The sequence below is a fragment of the Microcebus murinus genome, chromosome 2, assembly GCF_040939455.1.
Source record: "Microcebus murinus isolate Inina chromosome 2, M.murinus_Inina_mat1.0, whole genome shotgun sequence".
NCBI lineage: Eukaryota > Metazoa > Chordata > Mammalia > Primates > Cheirogaleidae > Microcebus > Microcebus murinus.
The window spans coordinates 36,448,790-36,469,628 of NC_134105.1; the positions used below are offsets into that span (position 1 = coordinate 36,448,790).

At 42.2% G+C, this 20,839-nt stretch overlaps 1 protein-coding gene and 1 long non-coding RNA gene across 3 annotated transcripts in view; one reads left to right on the top strand and one right to left on the bottom strand.

The window, feature by feature from the left end:
* Nucleotides 1–6,206, bottom strand: part of SPATA6 (spermatogenesis associated 6) — a 108,068-nt gene extending 101,862 nt beyond the window's left edge. For both annotated transcript variants that reach the window (XM_012776126.2, XM_012776125.2), the window contains exon 1: nt 5,957–6,206. In XM_012776126.2, coding sequence (XP_012631580.1) covers nt 5,957–6,007 — 51 coding nt within the window. In that variant the 5' untranslated portion in view covers nt 6,008–6,206. The remainder of the gene's footprint in view (nt 1–5,956) is intronic.
* LOC105877523 (uncharacterized) lies at nt 5,493–19,669 on the top strand. The gene is made up of 3 exons (XR_001156996.3): nt 5,493–5,746; nt 15,500–15,631; nt 16,967–19,669. It is a non-coding gene; the product is annotated as an uncharacterized LOC105877523 (long non-coding RNA).
* Nucleotides 19,670–20,839: the final 1,170 nt, after the last annotated feature.

The window sequence follows — 20,839 nt, forward strand, 5'->3', positions numbered from 1 at the left end:
GTCAGGAGTTCGAAACCAGCCTGAGCGAGACCCCGTCTCTACCAAAAATAGAAATAAATTAATTGACCAACTAAAAATATATATACAAAAAATTAGCTGGGCATGGTGGCGCATGCCTGTAGTCCCAGCTACTCGGGAGGCTGAGGCAGTAGGATCGCTGAGCCCCGGAGATTGAGGTTGCTGTGAGCCAGGCTGACGCCAGGGCACTCACTCTAGCCTGGGCAACAAAGTGAGACTCTGTCTCAAAAAAAAAAAAAAAAATTATATTAAATATGTATACTTTTTTCCTATAACCTTGAAGTATTTTATAGTTAAAAATTTAAAAAGTCTATATTCCAGAGAAATTTACCACCAACTGTGGCTTGTCACTGAAACACATCACTCCACAGTAACCTGGATAAAGATCACGAAGATAAACAAATGTTCAGATGACTAGTGATTGAAAAGGACCCAGATCTGTTTGTCACAATGCTATCATTAATTTGAGCTAGGTAATGAGGAGAAGTGAGTACAGGGGTAATGAGGAGAAGTGAGTACAGGGAAGAAATAAGTTGAAATTATACACAATCAACCCAAAACTAGACCCTATTCACTCTATTAAGGTAAAGAAAATCCCCAGTTTCATTGCCCAGGTATTGGGCTTTATTCTTTGTCTCCGATTTCTTGCTCCTATTTTCCCAAATAATACCATGGAAATTGAAATACGGAATAATAAAAAGAAGGTAAAGAGATAAAGCAGCAATACTACTTCTTCATATGGAAGATATTTCATATATTGAAACAGTAAGTGATGGAAAACATAATTCTTTTGATGCTCTTTAAAAACAAGTTACTTGGCATATCTTATCATTCTTCAAAGATTCATTGAGAAAAGTCACACTTCCCTTCCAGCAATATATTTACTCTCAAGTCATATGGCTCTGTGGGGCAACACAAAATGTTATGTCATACATCCAAACCTTTCATGTTTACTATGTTTTTGCTCTCATATTACCACAGTATTACACATATGAGATTACCTCTGATACAAGGCTGCAGCAAAAAATAAACATGCAAGAAGTAGAGAAGAATGAGATGCCACACTTTCAATAGCCAAGTAGAGATAAAACATCTAATTTGCAGTTTATAGGAATTGGGAACAAATCAAATGTCACCACAGAGGAGAAAAATAACAACCAGGTAATAATACAACATGGGATATTTTCTACATCTGAGTCTGGTCTCTTCAAAAGGTAGTCCACATCATCATGGTCTCAGCAGCACGGGAGAGAAAAAGAAAATGTAATGTCCACAAAAAGATTTTACAAGAATGCATGTGTATAGTAGCATTATCTATGACAAACATAACCTGGAAACAACACAAATAACCATCAGTAAGAGAATAGATAGCATCAAACTAAAAAGCTTCTGCACAGCAGAGGAAACAATCAACAGAATAAAGAGACAACATAGGGAATGGGAGAAAATCTGATAAGAGATTAATATCCAAAATATATAAGAACCCAAACAACTCAATAGTGAGAAAACAGAAAACTTGATTTTAAAAATGGGCAAAGGACCTAAATAGACATATCTCAAAAGAAGACTTACAAATGGCCAAGTTTATGAAAAGGTCCTCCCCATCTCAAATCATCAAGGAAATACAAATCAAAACCACAATATCACCTCACATATGTTAGAATGGCTATTGTCAGAAAGACAAGAATGTGGAGAAAAGGCAATCCAAGTATACTGTTGGTGGGAACGTAAATCTGTGCAGCCATTATGGAAAACAGTATGGAGATTCCTCAAAGAGTTAAAAATAGAACTATCATATGATCCAGCAATCCCACTTCTGGGTATATATTCAAAGAAAGTGAAATCAGTGTGTGGAAGAGATATTTGCACTCTCATTTTCATTGCAGCATTATCTATAATAGCTGAAATATGGAATCAACCTAAGTATCCATCAATGGATGAATGGATAAAGAAAATACATGTTAGGTAGACAGATGCACATATACACACACAATGGAATAGTATTCAGTCTTCAAAAAGAAGGAAATCCTGTCCTTTGCAACAATATGTAAGAACCTGGAGAACATTATGCTAAGTGAAATAAGCCAGGAACAGAAAGACAAATAGTGCATGATCTCATTTATATGCTGAATCTAAAAAAGTACAACTTGTAGAGGTAGAGAGTAGAATGGTGGTTGCCGATAGGGGGTGGTGCAGGAAGAATGGAGAGATGTTGATTAAAGGAAACAAAGTTTCAGTTAGAACAAATAACTGGATATGTATTGTACAGCATGGTTACTATAGTTAATAATAATGTATTATATACCTGAAAATTGCTATGACAAATCTTACATGTTCTCACCACAAAAAAAGTATGTGAGGTGATGAATAATGTAAATTAGCTTGATTTAATCATTTCACAATGTATACATATCAAAACATTACTTTGTACACTGAAAACATACATAATATTCATCAATTTGAAAAAGAGAATGGATAAAAATAGAATACTACTCCATAATTTAAAGGAACAAACTACTGATATACACAACATAGATGAATCTCAAAAACATGCTGAGCAAAAGAAGCCAGACAAATATTATATACTATATGGCTCCAATATGAAGTTCAAGTACTGCAAACTAGTTATAGTGATAGAAATCAGACTAGGACTTCCCTCTGGCATGGGGCTTGAAAGGGGTACAAGGGAAAGTCATGGGGTGATGGAGGCGTTTTAAATCTTGATCCAGGTAATGGTGACATGAGTGTATGAATTTATCAAAATCCATTGGAAAAAAAATGGAACATTGTGGGAATGAGAAAATAAAACTGTTCTATATTAAAATGGACTACAAAGACCTAACAATCACATGATTAAATGTACCTTGTAAATCTTGATTGGATTCTGGTTTGAAAAAGTTAACTACCAGAAGTCCTCTGTGGGACAAGCAGGAAAAGTTGAATATAGACTAAATATTAAGAAATGATCACCAATTATCTAAGGTATGATAACTGCATTGTAGTTATGTAGAATATCCTTATTTTTTTTTATTTTTTAAATATAGGCTCTTGCTATTTTGCCCAGGATGGAGTGCAGTAGCTATTCACAAATGTGATCATAGTGCATTACAGTGCATTACATCAAACGTCTGGGCTCAAATAATCATCCTCCCTCAACTCCACAGTAGCTGGGACTATAGGAGCATGACTGGCTAATATCCTTATTTTTAGGTGATACATGCTAAAGTACTTAGTGGTGGAATATCATCATGTGAACAATTTAAATTTTCAGCAAAAAAAATTTTATTTTATATATAAATGTATACATACATACAGATAAATCAAATTAATGTACTTAGGTCATGGGATACAGTTATTCATTGAACTATACTTCCAACTACTTTGTATGTTTGAAAATTTTCATTTAAAAAGTTGAACAGAAGACACCAATTTTCATAGATATATAGTGATCTTCAGAATGTACTAAATGAAAAGAAAAGCAAGGTATAGGATAATTTATATAATATGCTACCTACTGTGTAAGAAAAGAAGGAAAGTTAAAAATTATATGGTATGTGATGTGTGTGTGAGAGAGAGAGTTTGTGTGTATATCTGTTTACATTACAATCAATAATTATGGTTACATATAGCAGATGAGTACAGGTGGGAAATAGCGTTAAGCTTGAATGCAAAACATCTCTGGGTATTTTATCTAGTTTTGACCTTTATACCATGCAAAAAGAAAAAGAAAAAACTAAAATCAGAAAAATATTAAAATATCTAGTCACATGTTTCCTTTGTTCAATCAAAGCCAAATTAATCAAGCTTATTTAACTTGTGTGGTTGTTAGTGGTCTTTTTTGCTTCTTCTGAGCACCAGAGCCACTAGAAAGGGGATTTTGCTGGTCGGAAAATTTAGGATCTTGTTGCAGATCTACCCCTAAATAGTGCAATCCTAGACAAAGAACCATGCTAAAAAAAGCTTCTGAACAATTGCAAAAGCTTATGCTAAGCCTCAATTTTTTCACCTGTAAAAAGGGATTAAATTCAATGATTTCTAAGATTTCTTAGAACTATAAAATTCAGTAATTCAAATGTTTGTTGGAAAAAAATTAGAAAGTTTCCACCTGCACAGTTTTCTTTAGCTTTGATGAGTAACAAAGCTCCACTATACAGTGAATTATACAGTCATTCACTTTCTGCAATACAACTGAGGAGAAAGTGTGAAATAAGATGCATTTCTCTGACTCCTTCAGGTTGCCATCAGATACAATAGAGCACTTTCTCTTACAAGTTTGCATGGGCCACAGAAAGGAAGCGGCGGCAGCCAGCCAGTCAGGCAGCCGCATTCCCAGGCTCCTAAACTTCATTGGTTAACAGAAGGAAAGAAGAAGCCAATAGCAAAGTCTATTGAGGCTGAACTCCGGAGGAGTTTCACTAACTGTCCAGAGTCAAGGGGTTTAGGGAGCTGCATGAATTCTTTTGCTATATTAATCACACTTTACAAAAAGTTGCCAAGAAGGCAGCTTTAGGAAGAAAACATACAAAGTTAGGGCTACAGAATTTCCGAGTAAAATCTCCGCAAGCTTGAATACAAGGGGTGAGTCCCAGAAACTTTCTTCTCCACTATCCCTGCCTCATACTCTGCCCCACCCAGGTTTCCCTTCTTCAAGCCCTAACAAAAGACCTAAAACAGACTCGTGACTTCCCTGGAGGCTTAAGATCTATGCAGCAGCAGCCTCATTGTAATGTGAGGAAGGAGAGCCAGGAAAGGTGGGTTAAGTGGAGAGAAAAGCCTGGCCTGCTGGGTGTGCAGGATGGAAACTCAGAGGGCTCCTAGCTGCAGCACCCAGGGGGTAGTGGTGAATATTGAAGCACCCACGTCCCCCCCAGTTCCGCTAGGAGATCAAAGAGAAGACTGAGTCGAGATAAGAGGACTTAAAGTGGAAGAAGAAGTGGAAAGAGACAGAATGAGGAATTTTGTTTCCGAACTCCTTATAGGTCTGTGCCTGCAGGACTAAAATGGGGTGTGGAAAGGCTCTTGGGGGAATCTCCCCTAAAACAGAGAAGCTGGAGCTTTTGTTTGAAGAAGGGAATGAGAAAGTTCTCTTAAGAATGAAGGGGAAGGAGTTCACAAACCCTTGGAAGGGTCCTCTGAGATTATTAAGGCAGGATGGCGTTTTCTCCTAGCATGGAGAGGACCACTGGGGTTCTCTGCCTCGGCTGGATTTCCACAGGAGGCTGGCGGGATGGATCCTCGTTAGCAAGTCCAGAAAGCGACTGGAATTTTGGGGAATGAGGAGTTCCCCTCTAAAAGTTAACGGGCTTTCTTAGAAAGACTGGAAGAATGATAAGGGAATCCCTCTCAAAGCCGGGAGGGTTTAGGGATCGGAGGGCCTGAAGTGATTTCAGAGGCGTTGGGTTTTTCCTGGGCGGGAAGGGAAGGTGCTGTGTACAGTGATGACACTTCGGTTACTGGCTGTGGGATTCTACCTTTCAGACCGGGGATAAGGCCCCTTCACTAAAGCGAGGCGTGGGAGTCGGTCTGAAAGGCCTGCGGTGAGGGATTCAGGAGGAAATGCCCCCGCCCAGGCTTGGGGCGGCGGGGGCGGCGACACTCTCTAAGACAGCACAAGCAGGGAAGAGGAATTCAAAGGGAGCGCCCACCCACCCCGTCCCGCGCTCACGGAAAGCTGGGGGCCGGGAGACGGACTCTGCAGTGATCTGAAAGCCCCCAAACTGTCCAGCGGGTGAGGCGAGGGGCGTGGGTGGGGTCCGGGCCTGCGCGGCCGGGGTGGGAGGGCGTTCCTCAGTTTGGGGCAGGCGACAGCCGAGGGGACGTAGGCTCAGGTTTGCCGGGGCTGACTGGAGGGTGAAGAGGTTTTGAGGTGATTCGGGGCCATCGGAGGTGAGGAGGCGTCGGGGTCGAGTCCGGAGGGTGGGGCGCGGCCGGTACTCACAGAGCGGATCTCCAGCGCCAGAGCGCATTGCAGCGCCTTCACCTTCGGCATCCGCGCGGGGTGGGACGGCGGGGAGGGACCCCGGCCACGGGCCCGAGTGAGACGGACAGACGCGGCGCGGGGAGGGGATGGGGAGGAGACAAGGTGGTGGCGGCGGTGGCAGCTGAGGCCCCCAGGCCGGGGCCCGCGGTCCAGCCTGGGTCCCGCCCGAGTAGCAGCTGAGCGCGGGGCAGGGACTCGTTGTCATGGCAGCCAGAAAGGGCGGGGCCGGAAGAGAGGCTCGGCGGGGACGCGCCAGAGCGCCGCGCGCGAGGGCGAGCGGCGAGGGGCGGGGCTGGCGAGGAGGCGGGCTTCCGAAGGGGCGGGGCCGGACGGTTCTTCTGTGACGTCAGACTGTGCGCGGAAAGACGGGAAAGAGAATAGCTGTTTGTAATGGGACAGGGCACAGTTGAGGGAGCTGGACTCAGTAGCCCTGAGTTCCAACTTGGTCAGGGCACCTTCGGCTAGTGGCGTCTCTCTGTGGCCTCAGTTTCCCCAGCTGTGAAAAAAAAAGTAATTATTATTATTGGTCCTCCCGTTTGAATTTCACGGTACAATTTACAAAGCCACCATGAGGAAACTGAGGATTAGGGAAGGGACTTGCCCAAGTCAAAGGCAGAACCAGGACTAGAACCCAGGAGCTCTCGAGTAAAAACCCCACTTGCCTCCTTGAGAAGAGGAGCTTGAATCAGATCATCACAATACTCTTCCTAGTCTCCTAGTCTGTGATTCTCTTAGTGTGTCTCCCCTTCCCTTCAAAGTTTTATGTTTACTTCACCTGTTTATGAATCTCAATGCATATTGCTTAAATTGAACTCTTACTGAGGGGTCAACAATAAATCCAGTTGTGAAGGGCCTGGCCGTAGACCATAAAAGACAGAAAGAACCTAAGAGATTGCCCAATCCAGTCATGTTAAAAATCATTTTTATTGAAAAATACATTATAGATACAAAAGTGTACAAAACATGTTCATCTAGTTTTTTTGTTTGTTTGTTGTTTTGAGACAGAGTCTCACTCTGTTGCCTGGGCTAGAGTGCCGTGGCGTCAGCCTAACTCACAGCAACCTCAAACTCCTGGGCTCAAGCAATCCACCTGCCTCAGCCTCCTGGGTAGCTGGGGGCATGGGCCACTGTGCCCGGCAAATTTTTTCTATTTTTAGTTGTTTGGCTAATTTTCTATTTATAGTGGAGATGGGGTCTCACTCTTGCTCAAGCTGGTCTCGAACTCCTGAGCTCAAGTAATCCTCCCACCTCAGCCTCCCAGAGTGCTAGGATTACAGGTGTGAGCCTGTAAGAGAAATTAAGATGGAGTATGAATATTCTCCGTTTGACCAAGTAATTCCAGATTGCTGTCCAGAGTGCTACACCAGTCTGTGCTTCCACCACCAATGTTTGGGGGTCACAGTGGCCCCACATTCTTCCCAACCCTAGCATTATCAAGCTTTTTTGTTTTCCTCAGTATAACATATATAAAGTATCATCTCACTTTTGAATTTATCAGATTACTTATAAGTCTGAGCATGTCTTTATATGCTTATAATATATTCTGCTATATTCATTATAAATTGCTCATATGCTTTGCCCATTTTTCTATTGGAGTTTTTGTATTTTTAACAGGAGTTTTGTGTATTCTAGTTAATTAGTTAATAAATTAATTCAGTTTTAGACATTGCAAACATCTTCTCATTTATCATGTTTGTAAACTTTGTACAAAACATACATTCATTAATAGAAATACCTAACTTTGATGTAAATCAATCCTTCATTTTTGCCTTATATTTGTGTTTGTATTTTTGATATTTTAAGAAGTCCTCCCCATTCCTAAATGCAAACACGCTTCTATTAAATTCATAGTTTTCCCTTTCACATTTTGATGTTTAATCCATCAAGACTCAATCTTTGTGCATGATGTTAGATAGTAATCCAGGATCCAGTTTCTTGTTTTCTTTTTCTGTTCTACAGAGTAAACTAGATTTCCTAACAATGTCTGCTAAACATTCTATGCTTCCCCTCATTGATTTGTGGTATCGCCTTTATCATATATTAACCGCCCAAAGTTCTGTCTTCAAGATTTCTATTCTGTTCCAGTGTTCTATTTTTCTATTCTTACAAAAATATCACACTGCTTTATTACTATTTCTTCTTAATATTCTGTTTGGCAAGTCTCCTTTTTTTAAGAGATAGATTTACCTGTTTGTGATGCTTCTTTGGTTCTTTTTATTTTAGAGTAATTTTATCAAGTTCCTCAAAAATGCAGCTGGAATTTTGATCATGATACATTAAGCTTACAGACTAATTTAGGGAATTCACACCTTTCTAATATTATATCATCTCATCCAAGTGCATGGAATGTGTCTCTATCAAATTATATTCTATGTCCTTTACCAGAGTTTTCAAGTTTTCTCCATAGAGATGTTATTTAATTCCTAAGTATTTAACTGTAGGTATTTAACTGTAATTTTTTTCTTTATACTATTGAGAATAGGTTTTTAAAAAATCTTTCATCATATTTACTAGCTTGTTATCACAACCGTATAGGAATTTCACCTTTTAAGTTGATCGGCAAATGTTTTAAACTCTGACTGATTGGAATAGTTTCTCTGTTTGTTCTATTGTTTTTGTTAGTGTTATTGTCACAGAGACATTAAGCACTGCACTAACTTCCTATTGTTGCCACAACAAATCATCACAAGTTTGGCAGCTTAAAACAGCGTAAATGAATTAACTTACATTTGTATAGGTCAAAAGTCTGACCCTGGTCTTGCAGGGCTAAAATCAAGGGGTCAGCAGGGCTGGTTTCCATTCTGAAGGCTCCAGGAGAGACTCCATTTCCTTGCCCTTTCCAGCTTCTTGAGGCCATCAGCATTCCTTATTCCTTGTCTTCTTCCTCCATCTTCAAAGCCAGCAATTGCAAGTCAAGTCTCACGTTGCGTCACTCTGACTACTCATTTACCTCCCTCTTCTACTTTTAAGGACCCTTGTGGTTACATCGAGCCCACACAGTTAACTAGGATAATCTGCTCCTAAGGTCAGCTGAGTAGCAACCATAATTCCATCTATAATTTTAATTCACCCTTTGTCATTTAAGATAACATATTCACAGATTCCAGGATTAGAACATGGACATTTTGGGGCGATCATTATTCTGCCTACCAAGTCTGTGAAAAACAGTGAAATAGGCCAGGCACAGTGGCTGACACCTGTAATCCTAGCACTCTTGGAGGCCAAGGCGGGAAGATTGCTTGAGCTCAGGAGTTCTTGAGACCAGCCTGAGCAAAAGTGAGACCCCATCTCTACTAAACTTAGAAAAAATTAGCCAGGTGTGGTAGTGTGTGCCTGTAGACCCAGCTATTGAGGAGGCTGAGGCAGGAGGATGGCTTGAGCCCAGGAGTTTGAGGTTGCAGTGAGCTATGATGACACCATTGCACTCTAGCCCAGACAACAGATCAAGACTCTGTCTGAATAAAAAAAAGTGAAATACTTAGCATATGATAGCTTAATAGAGCAGGCTCAATGATAGCAGGTTTGTGTTTTTTTCCACATTCTCTCATAAACACTGTCCAAGTTTGAGGTCTTCTGAGATCTCACTTGATTTGGACTGTTTGAGTTTACCCTATTCTTTGAATTCTTTGAGCTATTCTGAATCAATGTGCCATGGACAAAAGCATCACTAGTTCAGTCATTTTGTGTATGTATCATTCTTATCCCATTTTATATTAACAGCTGGTTTGAAGGTGTTCCCTCTGCCATAGCCTTCAAGCTGCAGCCTCACACAGAAATTCAGCTGCCAATTTCTGAACCCCAAGCACAGAATTTTGGGGAAAATTTGCCTGAATAGCAGCATTGTGAATGGCCTAATTATAATTAATGATATCTCAGGATGATTTATAATCATGAGTAGCAGATAAAACAGAAATAGTCCTGCTTCTGCACTTCCCCTCCTTTTATCCCCTATGAGATTTTATGAGAAATAAGTCCAGTGAAAAATGTAAACTCTTAATCTTTCCCAGAAATCCTACATCATTTGATGGATACTTTGAGGGAATGAATGAAAGCATTTTTTTTCTTTTATGCAGTCTACTTTGCATGTACAAAGTGATGATGCTCATAACTCAGACTCCCTGGCCAAATGATCAGAAGGTGAGAGGCATTTTTAAAGACCTTTAATGTCTTTTATTCATGTTCAGTCTCCATACAGAAACTGATTTCCAAAAAAGACAGTGGCTTCGTTAGTGATAAGACTATTAACAATAATAATAGCCATAGTAGGTTGGGTGTGGTGGCTCACACCTGTAATCCTAGCACTTTGAGAGGCATAGGTGGGAGGATTGCTTGAGCTCAGGAGTTCGAGACCAGCTTGAGCAAGAGCTAGATCCAGCCTTTATCCAGATAGGAATCCAGATAGGAAAATCCAGATAGGAAAATCCAGATAGGATCCAGCCTTTATCCAGATAGGAATCCAGATAGGATCCAGATAGGAAGAATTAGTCAGGCATGGTGGCACATACACCTGTAGTCTCAGCTACTTGAGGCAGGAGGATGGCTTGAGCCCAGAAGTTTGAGCTTACAGTGAACCATGATGACACCGCTGCACACTAGCCCAGGAGACAGAACAAGACCCTGCCTCAAAAATAAACAAATAAATAAAATTACAAATTTTAAAATCATGACACTAATAGTGACCTCAGAGGACTTTTTAAGCCATGCCCTCAGGAAATGAAGAATTCCTCTGCAGTGTCTATTGAGGATGGTTTCTTAGCACACTTAATTCATGAGCAGTCCCTTTCAGTCCTTCATAGGCCACCTGCAAATTTCAACAAAATTAAATTCTGATACCAGTCTCTGAAAATGGATCAGGCCTAGTAATTGAGAATGTGGGAAAAAAACCATAAGGCCATATGAGCACCAAGTGACTGTCCTACCCATAGCAACCCTGGGCATCCCATTCTGGGTATTCCTCCTCAAAGAGATCTGGCTTGCCAATGCCTTTGGTGTCTTTATTTCCCCTTGTTCTTATAGGGAAGATGAGTGGAGATGAGTTGGGTATTTTTCCATTTTCTGAATGAGATGTACAGGCTCTGTGACAGCCCCACCCCCACGCCAAAGAGCCACCCTTTCCTGTTGCTCCTCTCTCAGCTCCTGTCCATCAGAACAAGATTGGCTTCTCACCTCTCCTTCAAATTTCTGAGTTTTGTGAATAAAGTAAAAAGCTTTTCTTTAATTGGTTTAACCATCTCTTACTTAGATAATAGTTAACAACACCTAAATATGTATTTAGTCCCATCCCAAACCAATTAAATCAGAACCTTTGGGAGTGAGCCCTAGATATCTCTATTTTTTAAACTTCTCCAGGTAATTATAGTCAGGATTGAGAACCACTCCTCTAAGCCAGTCATGAATCCTATTTCTGGACAAATTTTAATCACCAATGTCATGGTACAAATTGTATCTCCCCAAAGTGTGTTGAAGTACTAACTCCCAGTAACTTAGAATGTGACTCTTTTGGGAGATAGAGTCTTTAGAAAGTAATTAAGGTTAAATGAGGTTATTGGAGTGGACCCTAATGCAATATGACTGGTATCCTTGGAGAAGAGATTAGGACACAGACACACAAAGAGGAAAGACAATATAAACTAAAAATAAAATCCTAAGCCCCTCCCACCTTCTGAATGGATGCCCTCTTGGCCAAGGGGACCCCCCAAAAACCTTAAAACTGAATTCCCAGCTATGAAGGGTTGGGAGGTCGAACCTGCCTTCTTATACTCGCTCCCTTTTGGAGTTTAGACACAACAACTGACCAATATTGATGTTAAAGTAGGGATCTAAGACTAACAAAACAGACTCTTTGTAGCAATAAGATACTAAATTATAAGCAGGACCTGGGGCCATGCAAGGCAAAGGTTAAGTCACACCTGCAGGCCATCAATTTACTTAACAGATTACTTTGAATCAGTATATATACTGGGGTTGCTCTAGGATTAATAGACTTTATTATTTTAACTTAAAACATTCCTTTCTACTGACTCCAAGCTTTGAGACAAAACTTTATTCCTTTAGGCAATTACAAATTAAAGAATCTCTGAAGCCACCTATAACCTGTAAGCCCCTGTTTTGAGATGTGCCACCTTTTGGGCCCAAACCAACATATACCTTCCATATATTGATTTATGATTTTACCTGCAACTCCTGTCTCCCTAAAATGTGTAAAACCAAACTATAACCTGACTGCCTTGGGTGCACTTTCTCCGGACATCCTGAGATTATGTCTCCCTAGACCATGGTCACTCATATTCAGCTCAGAATAAACCTCTAAAATATTTTACAGAGTTTGGTTTTTCCATTAACAACTATATGAAGACACAGGGAGAAGACAGCCATCTACAAGCCACAGAGAAAGTCCGCAGAAGAAACCACCCTTGCTGACAATTTGTTCTTGGATTTCTAGCTGTAAGGATTGTGAGAAAATAAATTTCTGTTGTTTTAAGCCACTCAGTCTGTGGTACATTTTTGTGGCAATTCTAGCAACCTAGTACAACCAGTAAAAAATTTATCTCAAATCCATTGAACAAACATTCACTTTCTAAACTCTGAACATTAGCATTGGCTATACTTCTCTATCATAATAGCATTCAGTATAAGAAAATATCAAATATTCAGGTGAATTACTTTTGGTTGAAAATAGAAAACTCAATTATCATTTTCTTAAAAACTAAATATGTTTAATTATCTCACTTAACTAGGAGTCTGACAGTGATCAGGAGAGGAATGCTGCAGAAGCTCATCTGGTTTGAAAGCCCGGACACTTTCTATCTCTCCATTTCCTTGTCATTAGCATGTTTGGAGGGGTTTTGTTTATTTTTGTCCTCACACTGGTTGTGTTCAGGCTGCTCACCCACATTCACACCAGGAAAAAGGAGAATGGACAGCATCAAACACCTGTTGCTTTTTATAGTAAAATAAAGGCTTTTCCAGAAGCCTCCAAACAGACCACTGTTTGCTAGGTCACATAGCCTCATGCAGGTGTAGGGAAGCTAGAGGTAGAACATCTCACAAATGGGAAAAGGATGTTTATGACTGGCTTAAATCAGTGGTTCTCAGTCTTGACTAGAATTGCCCAGGGACATTCAAAAAGTGCAGATGACCCCTTCATTTCCAAAGGTTCTGAATATATATATATATATATATAACTCTGCAGGTGATTCCACTGTGTAGCCAGGTTGACAACCACATACATAGACTAATTATGGTTTGTGCCACTTGGAACGAAATTGGGACCCAAACAGCAAACAAGACAGAAAATAATAGGATGGGAATAGGGATTAATATGTGGTAGCAGACACAAGTAGAAATTATTTGCTCATAAACCAGGGAAGATTCAGCTGGATTTGGGAATATTTGAATAAAAGAATGAAACGATCAATCTCTTTCTCCCTCTCCATTCCCCCTCCAGCTCCGTTTCTTTCATCTCTCTCCCCCTTCATCTTTCTCTCTCTCCTTCTCTCCCCCTCCCACTCCATTTTTCCCCCCTTTGCCTTCCTCTCCCTGTCTCTAGCACATCTTCTTAGCCAGGGTTAGATAATCATATATAGGACTATAAGAAGGACTCTCTACAGAACCAAGATAAATTACCATGCTGTCATTAGTTGAATACTTCCAGTGACAGAAAGTTCATTGCCTTTGCAGAGTTGCTACATAAGACAGTGCAGGTTTTGCTCTGCACAGGGCACCTGTCCAAGGTAGCAAGCAGGTGGGGCCAGAGTGCCATTTTGACCAGCTAGAGAAAGAAGCACCTCTTCCCAATTCACACAAAAATACCATATGTGATATCAAGGCCCTGGCAATATGAGGCTCCTTTTTTTCCACTATTGCATGGCAATGACTGTTATGAAATTCTCTTTTACAATGAGACAAGATTTACCTTCTCAAAGACTCGACTCAATGGCCATTTGATGGTTTGCAGCTGCTTAGGACCCATTAGCGCCCCCCCCGCCCCTCCCCCCTGCCCCACCTCCAGTCCCCATGACATCTTTTCTTCTCCAGGCTTCTCAGCCCTGATTGCTTCAAACATCTTGTTCCAGCATGGCTCAGAAGCTCCCTCACCATTCCCTTCATTCTTCTCGGGATACAACACTGAGCGGTCAGCGGCCCTCTTAATCTACAGCACCATAGCTTCAACATTGAGAGAATGTTCTGAAGGAGAGAAAGAAAATTGTGGAAAAATAAAAGCCTCTGTTCACAGGATCACCTTGCTGCATGGCTGTGAAGGAGATAGACATGAGTAGGCACAGGAATAAGCAGCAGAGTTCATTGTTGTGGAAGCCACTAGAGCAGCAGTCCCCCACCTTTTTGGCACCAGGGACTGGTTTCACAGAAGACAATTTTTCCACTGACTGGGAGAGGAGATGGAACTCAGGCAGTGGTGTGAGCAATGGGGAGTGGTTGTAAATACAGATGAAGCTTCGCTGGCCCACCGCTCACCTCCTGCTATGCACCCCACCTTGGCCACCCCTCCTCGTCCTTTCCTAAGTTTCATGGAAGACAATGTTTTCACAGATGGGGTTGGGAGGTGGTGGTGGAGCTCTGTGGTTCTGGTCCATGGCCTGGGGGTTGGGGACCACAACATTAGAGGGAAAAGATTCAGAGCAGGGGTTAGCGGGGTGATGGTCATCAATGCCCCAGGCTGTGTGACATTTTTAGGATAAGTACTGAAAGTGCCTAATAGATTTAGAAATTGGTCATTGGTGACCTTCATCAGATCAGTTTCGGTTAATGGATGAATAGGGATGAATGCTAAATAAGGCAGTGGAGACAGCAAGTGCAGGAGAAAGTCAAGCTCATAGTTAGCAGCTAAGGGGACAGAGCTCAGAAGGTGGTGATCAAGGGTGTATATATGTGTATGTACACATGCACATATGCATGTTTAAGGGCAGGAGAAACTTGAGTATGGTCATGGGCTGACCAGAAAGAGGCAGTAGAGAGTAGAGCAAAAGGCTGCAAACAGAAATCTGGGAAGATAATTATTGAAGCTATATTCTGGAGGATTCAGGAGAGTCTGGGGTCAAGGGCACAGGTGGAGGGGTTGGCCTTGAATAGGTAGACGAACACATCTTCCTTGGAGCCTGAGAGAAGAAGGAGTAATGTGTAATAGAAAAGTGGAACACTCTTTCGAAATGAAGATACAGAAAGATTTGGGGAAATTTGTTTTATAAAATGTCCCTCCTTGCCCATTCTTTCCCCTTCATAAAATATTTATTGACTCTGAGCCACTGAATATAGTGGATACAGAAAAGAATAAGACTTAGCCTTTGTCCCTGAAGAGCCCCTCACCTGGTAGAGACATGGCACTGCCCCTCACCTGGTCACTGTTCTCACCCCCACCAGGACCCAGGCGAGCTCCGCATGGAGGGCAGGGATTAGAGAGAATGCCCTTTTCTCATAGCAGATGAATCCTGTTTCCACTGAATCTTTCTATGTGTGCTCAATTTCCTAATCATTTTGCCAAAGCTATTTAGGAGACCACAACTCACTGGGATGGCGGGACAAGAAGGACCAGGTGGGGAAGAGCACATGGCCTAATTCTGCTTCTGGAAAGAACTATGCTTGTTCGGAAAAATAATTTCAAGACTTCTTCTACAGGTATGCACAGGGAAATTCAGAGGACATAACCAGGATAGCCTAGTGCAGTCAGAAAGAGGACAGGGTGCTTTGCGCACAGAAGTGGGTGGTCTAAGAATGCCTCATTCTCAGATGTGAGATGTGAGAGGGAGTAGGGAATGGCGGCAGCTGTGAGAGCAAGTGACGTATGTTGAACCCTAAAATCATATCTGAATAGAAAAAAATGAGTTGGGGGCAGAAGTGAGGTGAAGGCCCTGTACTTCCTGGTGACACTGTGTGTAATTGGTGGCGACTGTATCAGGCTGTCCCAGTGGTCTGTGAGATCCTTAAAGCCAAGGGTCAGGTCTTGACTATTCTATTCCCAGTAGCTGTCACTGTGCCTGGTGGTTCCAAATTTTGTGGAGCCCCAAGCTTATATAATTTGAGGAGTCCCCTTTAAGAGAAAGAATACTGTAAGAAAGTGAATATGTATTTAGAATGAGGAAATAAGTCACAAATTAAATTTTTTTCAATCTCAAAATCCCAAAAAATCACATTATATTTTTATTGATAATTAACTGCCTCATATGTGGCTATAATACTTTTCTCCCTGTATTTTCTGTGTTAGTTCTGTGATCACCTCTCTGTTTGACAACAATTTTTGTAAGATTGTTTTCTTTCAAGAGAACAGAAAAACGATACAGTCTTTCTTATAGCATGATTGATCAAAAGTGGGTTCTTATTTTATAGAATTCAGAAAAGTTTATTTTGGCTTCACAACTCCTTGTTGGTCATGTCTTGTAAACTTTTCAGACCGTTGTTTTAAAAGCCTCCATCAAGTTTCTTTTACTATGTGCTATAAAATTTCGGGGCACGTTGCACCTTCTGTGCGGTAGGAATCCACTATACTCGGACTTGACAGCACTCGTTAGCCGGTTTGTCGCCGAGGTCTTTGTTGCAAAGGCCGTGTTTGAGCCCGTGGGTCATGCACGCACGGTGCCGGGCAAGTCAGTACAGCGGGGGCCACAGCAGTGTTCCTGAAAACCATTCCTACACCAGGGATGGCTAACGATACTGAAAAAATTTGGAAGTGACTGTGACATAAACATAACCCATTAAACCCAGACTTTAACTCAATTCCCCTTTGGCCGGATCCCAAAAATGCCCATGGCCACTTCATTGCCTCCACGTGTGAAGGCAAATGAGAAGGAGAGTGGAAAAAGACAGGGGTCTCAGAAGACTGCCATTAAAATACCTCCCCTTTGCAATTTACAAAAATACATTTGCAAGTGAACACATTACGGGGAAGGGGCCAGTGCAAGTCAGGGGTGAAGAAGCCTCCAGAACCTACAATTAATCTGTTGGTCTGTCCCACAGGCGGCACTGTCACATAGCAGGCGCTCCAGGAATGCTGACCAAATGGAGAAATGTGAAAGTGAGGGGAGGTGGGAAGAAGAGGAGCGAGCAGAAACCGTAGCATTGATGCCTGTGAAGAAGCCTATGCTGTCAGTGGTGGGTGAGGCATCGGCAGCAGCCCGGCCGAACCTCAGCCGGGGGATTTGCTCTGCTTGTCCTGGGGCTTGGGACTCCTGGGTAAGCTGCCTGTGTCCCTCACCCCTCTTCACCCCTAGCTGTGTCAGCCACACAAGGGGCTTTATTCTCACCACTACAGCAAGAAGTTTGCCAATCATCAAGCTTCCCTGTGTGCCTCTTTGATTTGCAACATTTAAAGGGCATGAAGAGAAGCATTCAGAGGCAGCCTTTTAAACCCGAAGTTACCCTAGTGTGAGTCCCAGCTGAAACATCCTTGCTAGTAGTAACCGCTGAGCACAGCTGGGCGGATGGCAGCGTTTGCCCTATAAAACATTTGATACTCTGCCAATAAACTATAAAGAGGAAAAGAAAGCCCCCGTCTACTTTGCAGTTACAGGGCAGCTTTGGAATGCGCTAACCGAAGCAAATGTGACCCTTGCTCCGTCAGAGCACAGCAACCCAGCTCTGCTGATGAATGAGAGCATAGACCCCACTTGGCAAGGCCACTGGGACTTCAGAGGCTTCCCCCAGATCCCTCCCCTCCCTACCGGTGTCGAGTGGATAAGAGTGTCCTTAAGGGCCACTGAAGCCATCTGACCATGGGTACCACAGTCATGCTCCATCCACTCCACCTCTTTAGGGCCTTATTTGTCAATTGGTGCTACTACCATGGCAAAAGAAGGATAGTGACCTGCACCTCTACTGCCATTGCTGTCACCCTTAGACTGCGCTTCCTATGAAGGATCCTTGAAGGGAAGAGTCTCTCTAGCCAGCAAAATCATCTCCCTCAGCCAGACTTCAGAGGGTCTGGCAACCTGCTGAAAATGGCTACTTATAAAGTTTGCCAAAGGTAAATGCCCTTTCTGATGTTCATATTCATTCTTGATGAGTGTGGGTCATGTCATCCAGGCCAAGTCAGAAGACAATTGAATGGTAGCACCCAGAATCAAGTGCAAAACATGATTCTTCCCTGCCAACCCACAAGCCTATAAAAATTCCAAGCCAGGAGTCATGGGCCTCCTCCTCAGGATGCATTCCTTGAAAACCCATGAGTTTTGCTTGAGAGTATCCTGTGGGATCCCATCTGCTTGAGGATCCCAGTGCCAGCCATCTGGGCTTAGCCATCAGGCCCCAAAGTCCTGCCTGCCATTTCTTCCTGGAAGATCTATGAGTCCTTACACAGACAGGATTCCTGGAAGTTTTGCTCTCTCAGAGTTCCAGCTTGGGATCACTCAGAACCCTCAGACAATTATTTGAGTACAAGTAGTTTACTGAGGATGGGATCCTGGGAAACACAATGCAGAGAAGGAAGGGCACTAAAGGGTGTGCTGTCAAGCAAGTTTCCACCACGGGCAACTGGAGCACAGTCCCACCAAGGAACTCTGATAGCCAGCTTAGAGCATATACCTCGGTTATCCCGCCCAGGGGGTGAGGAATCTGGCTGGAGTCTTTATCCACCCATCCCCATCTGCCATTGGTTGAGAGACTTAAGTCTGGCCCTTCTAGCCTGCCATGTGAGCAGAGGGGCTCCAGGAGGTAGAAGCAGAGAATCACAGGTACTGGCTGTTGGAAGTCAGGCCGGTGAGCACACAGTAGTGAGTGCCAGGTAATAGAGCTGGGACACTGTCACAGGGGCTGCAGCACCAAGGTGGACAAGTAGGACCCTCTCATGACATGAAGAAGGCTGCAACCAAGGAAGAGTAGTTTGCACGATCTTCAGAGTGTGATGACATTTTGTATGGTAGCCCTGAGGAATCTACAGTAAGGAACAGCTAAGAATATAGGAACAGGACCAGTTGGACATCCCCAGGCCACTGGCACTGATAAGAGTAAAACAGGAAGTTGAGGCTTGGGACAGAAATCCTAGTTCAAAAGGAACTGAGGTTCAAGGAAGGGAAACAGAGGCATAAATCTTCAGTGCTCTAGGCAAGTGATTCTCTGTGAAGGTAAGAGGCTGATTTCATCTGTAGGTGTTTCAGAAATTTGTGGGCCATCTAAAAATGACTGTCACACAATTAAGTGATGTCTCTGGAAGACAGTGGGCAAGATTCACAAATGCCAGGCATTCCTACTCAATGAAGAATCAAACAGCAACCCCACATCTTATCTCTTCACATACTCTCAGAGATTAAAAACTTGTTTATAAATATCTGAGTTTACAACCTAATTTCATTTCACATATAAACTCAAAATCTTTTTTAAAATTTTGTTTGTTTGTTTAAATAAAGGGTCCTGCTATGTCACCTACAGTGGAGTGCAGTGGCATAATCATAGCTCACTGTAGCCTTGAACTCCTGGGCTCCAGAGATCTCTTGCTTCCTTCAAGAACTTTGAAAAAAAAAAAAAAGAGAGAGAGATCTCATGCCTTAGCTTTTCAAGAAGCTGGGGCTACAGGAACATGCCACTATGTCCGGCTAACTTTCTAAAAAACTTTTTATGAATATGAGGTCTTGTTACATTGCCGAGGTGGATCTCGAACTCCGGGGCTCAAGCAATCCTCCTGCTTCAGCCTCCTAAAGTGCTGGGATTACAAACATGAGTCACTGGTTTGAACACAGAGAAAATTTCCAGGAATGCAACTTCCTTTTAAATCAAGAGAAGACTTGATTTTGTTTTGTTCAGAACTCTACCAAGAGTTGTACAAGAGTTAGAAAAGCATATCACTCACAGTTAGTGGTATTATTTGAATCAACAATTCAATATCCTGACTGAGTCAGTTAGCATTTACAGTTCTCACATTTGGGTAATTTTATGAAGAGATGAAAGCATACACTACTTCATTAAGCCTTTTTATGTAGTTGTGCCAGAACATTTAGATATGGAAATACATATTATTGTACAGCATGTTACTTCCCTTTTATTTCTCTTTTATATTACAGTTATTATATTGTATATATTTTTAAAAGTTGAATGTGTAGGCAAATTATATTTTCTGAGAATTTTATGTAGAAAAGAAAATGTTATAAAATGTTTGTTATGAAAAAGGAGGCTTGAGTCTTATAAACCCGGAAAAACAAGAGTAGTTGCAGACGCCCCCTGCTGGTGAGAACCAGCTGCTGCCATCCTGATAGCCGCCTTTACCCTGAACTGTGCTGACCAATTCTGTAGTTTGTCATCAGACTTTTGTATCTGTTTTTAAAAGTCTATCAACAAGCCAGACTAGCGCGGCTCAGGTGTCATGGATCTGAAAATCTTATCCTAAAAAAAGAAAAACGAAAAAAAAAATGTGATTGCAAGGGATTGGAGGTGTTTACCTTGGAAATGTGATTTAGGAACTAGCCAAGGTGGAGTGAGGGTCTAAATCCCCTCATTTAACACCTGAAGGACAGACATGGAGCACACTGGCGCTGAGTAGGAGAGAAAGGGAAGCTAGGACCAGTGGTCATAGAACTGGAACGAATGCTCCCAAAATATTAAGGTGCATATATAGTCCTTTTTTTTCTGACTAAGTTCCCTCTTCCCTCACCTCTCATATGATTTTTTTTTGAAGTCCAGTACCTCTTTCCTGAGTTGTCCTCTCATTCCTCTGATTGCCCAAGAATCCTACAGAACAAGGCTCGTGTTTCAGTCCTGCTGTTGCAGCCTGCCCCCACGTGGTGGCACTGTTGAAGAGAGCCCAACAGCGTACAAAACACGCTGCAGGCCCACTGCGGAGCCCGCAGTAAAGATCGCCAAGGTTCCTGGAGGAAGGGTCGCCCTACCCTAAAGAGACCCCAC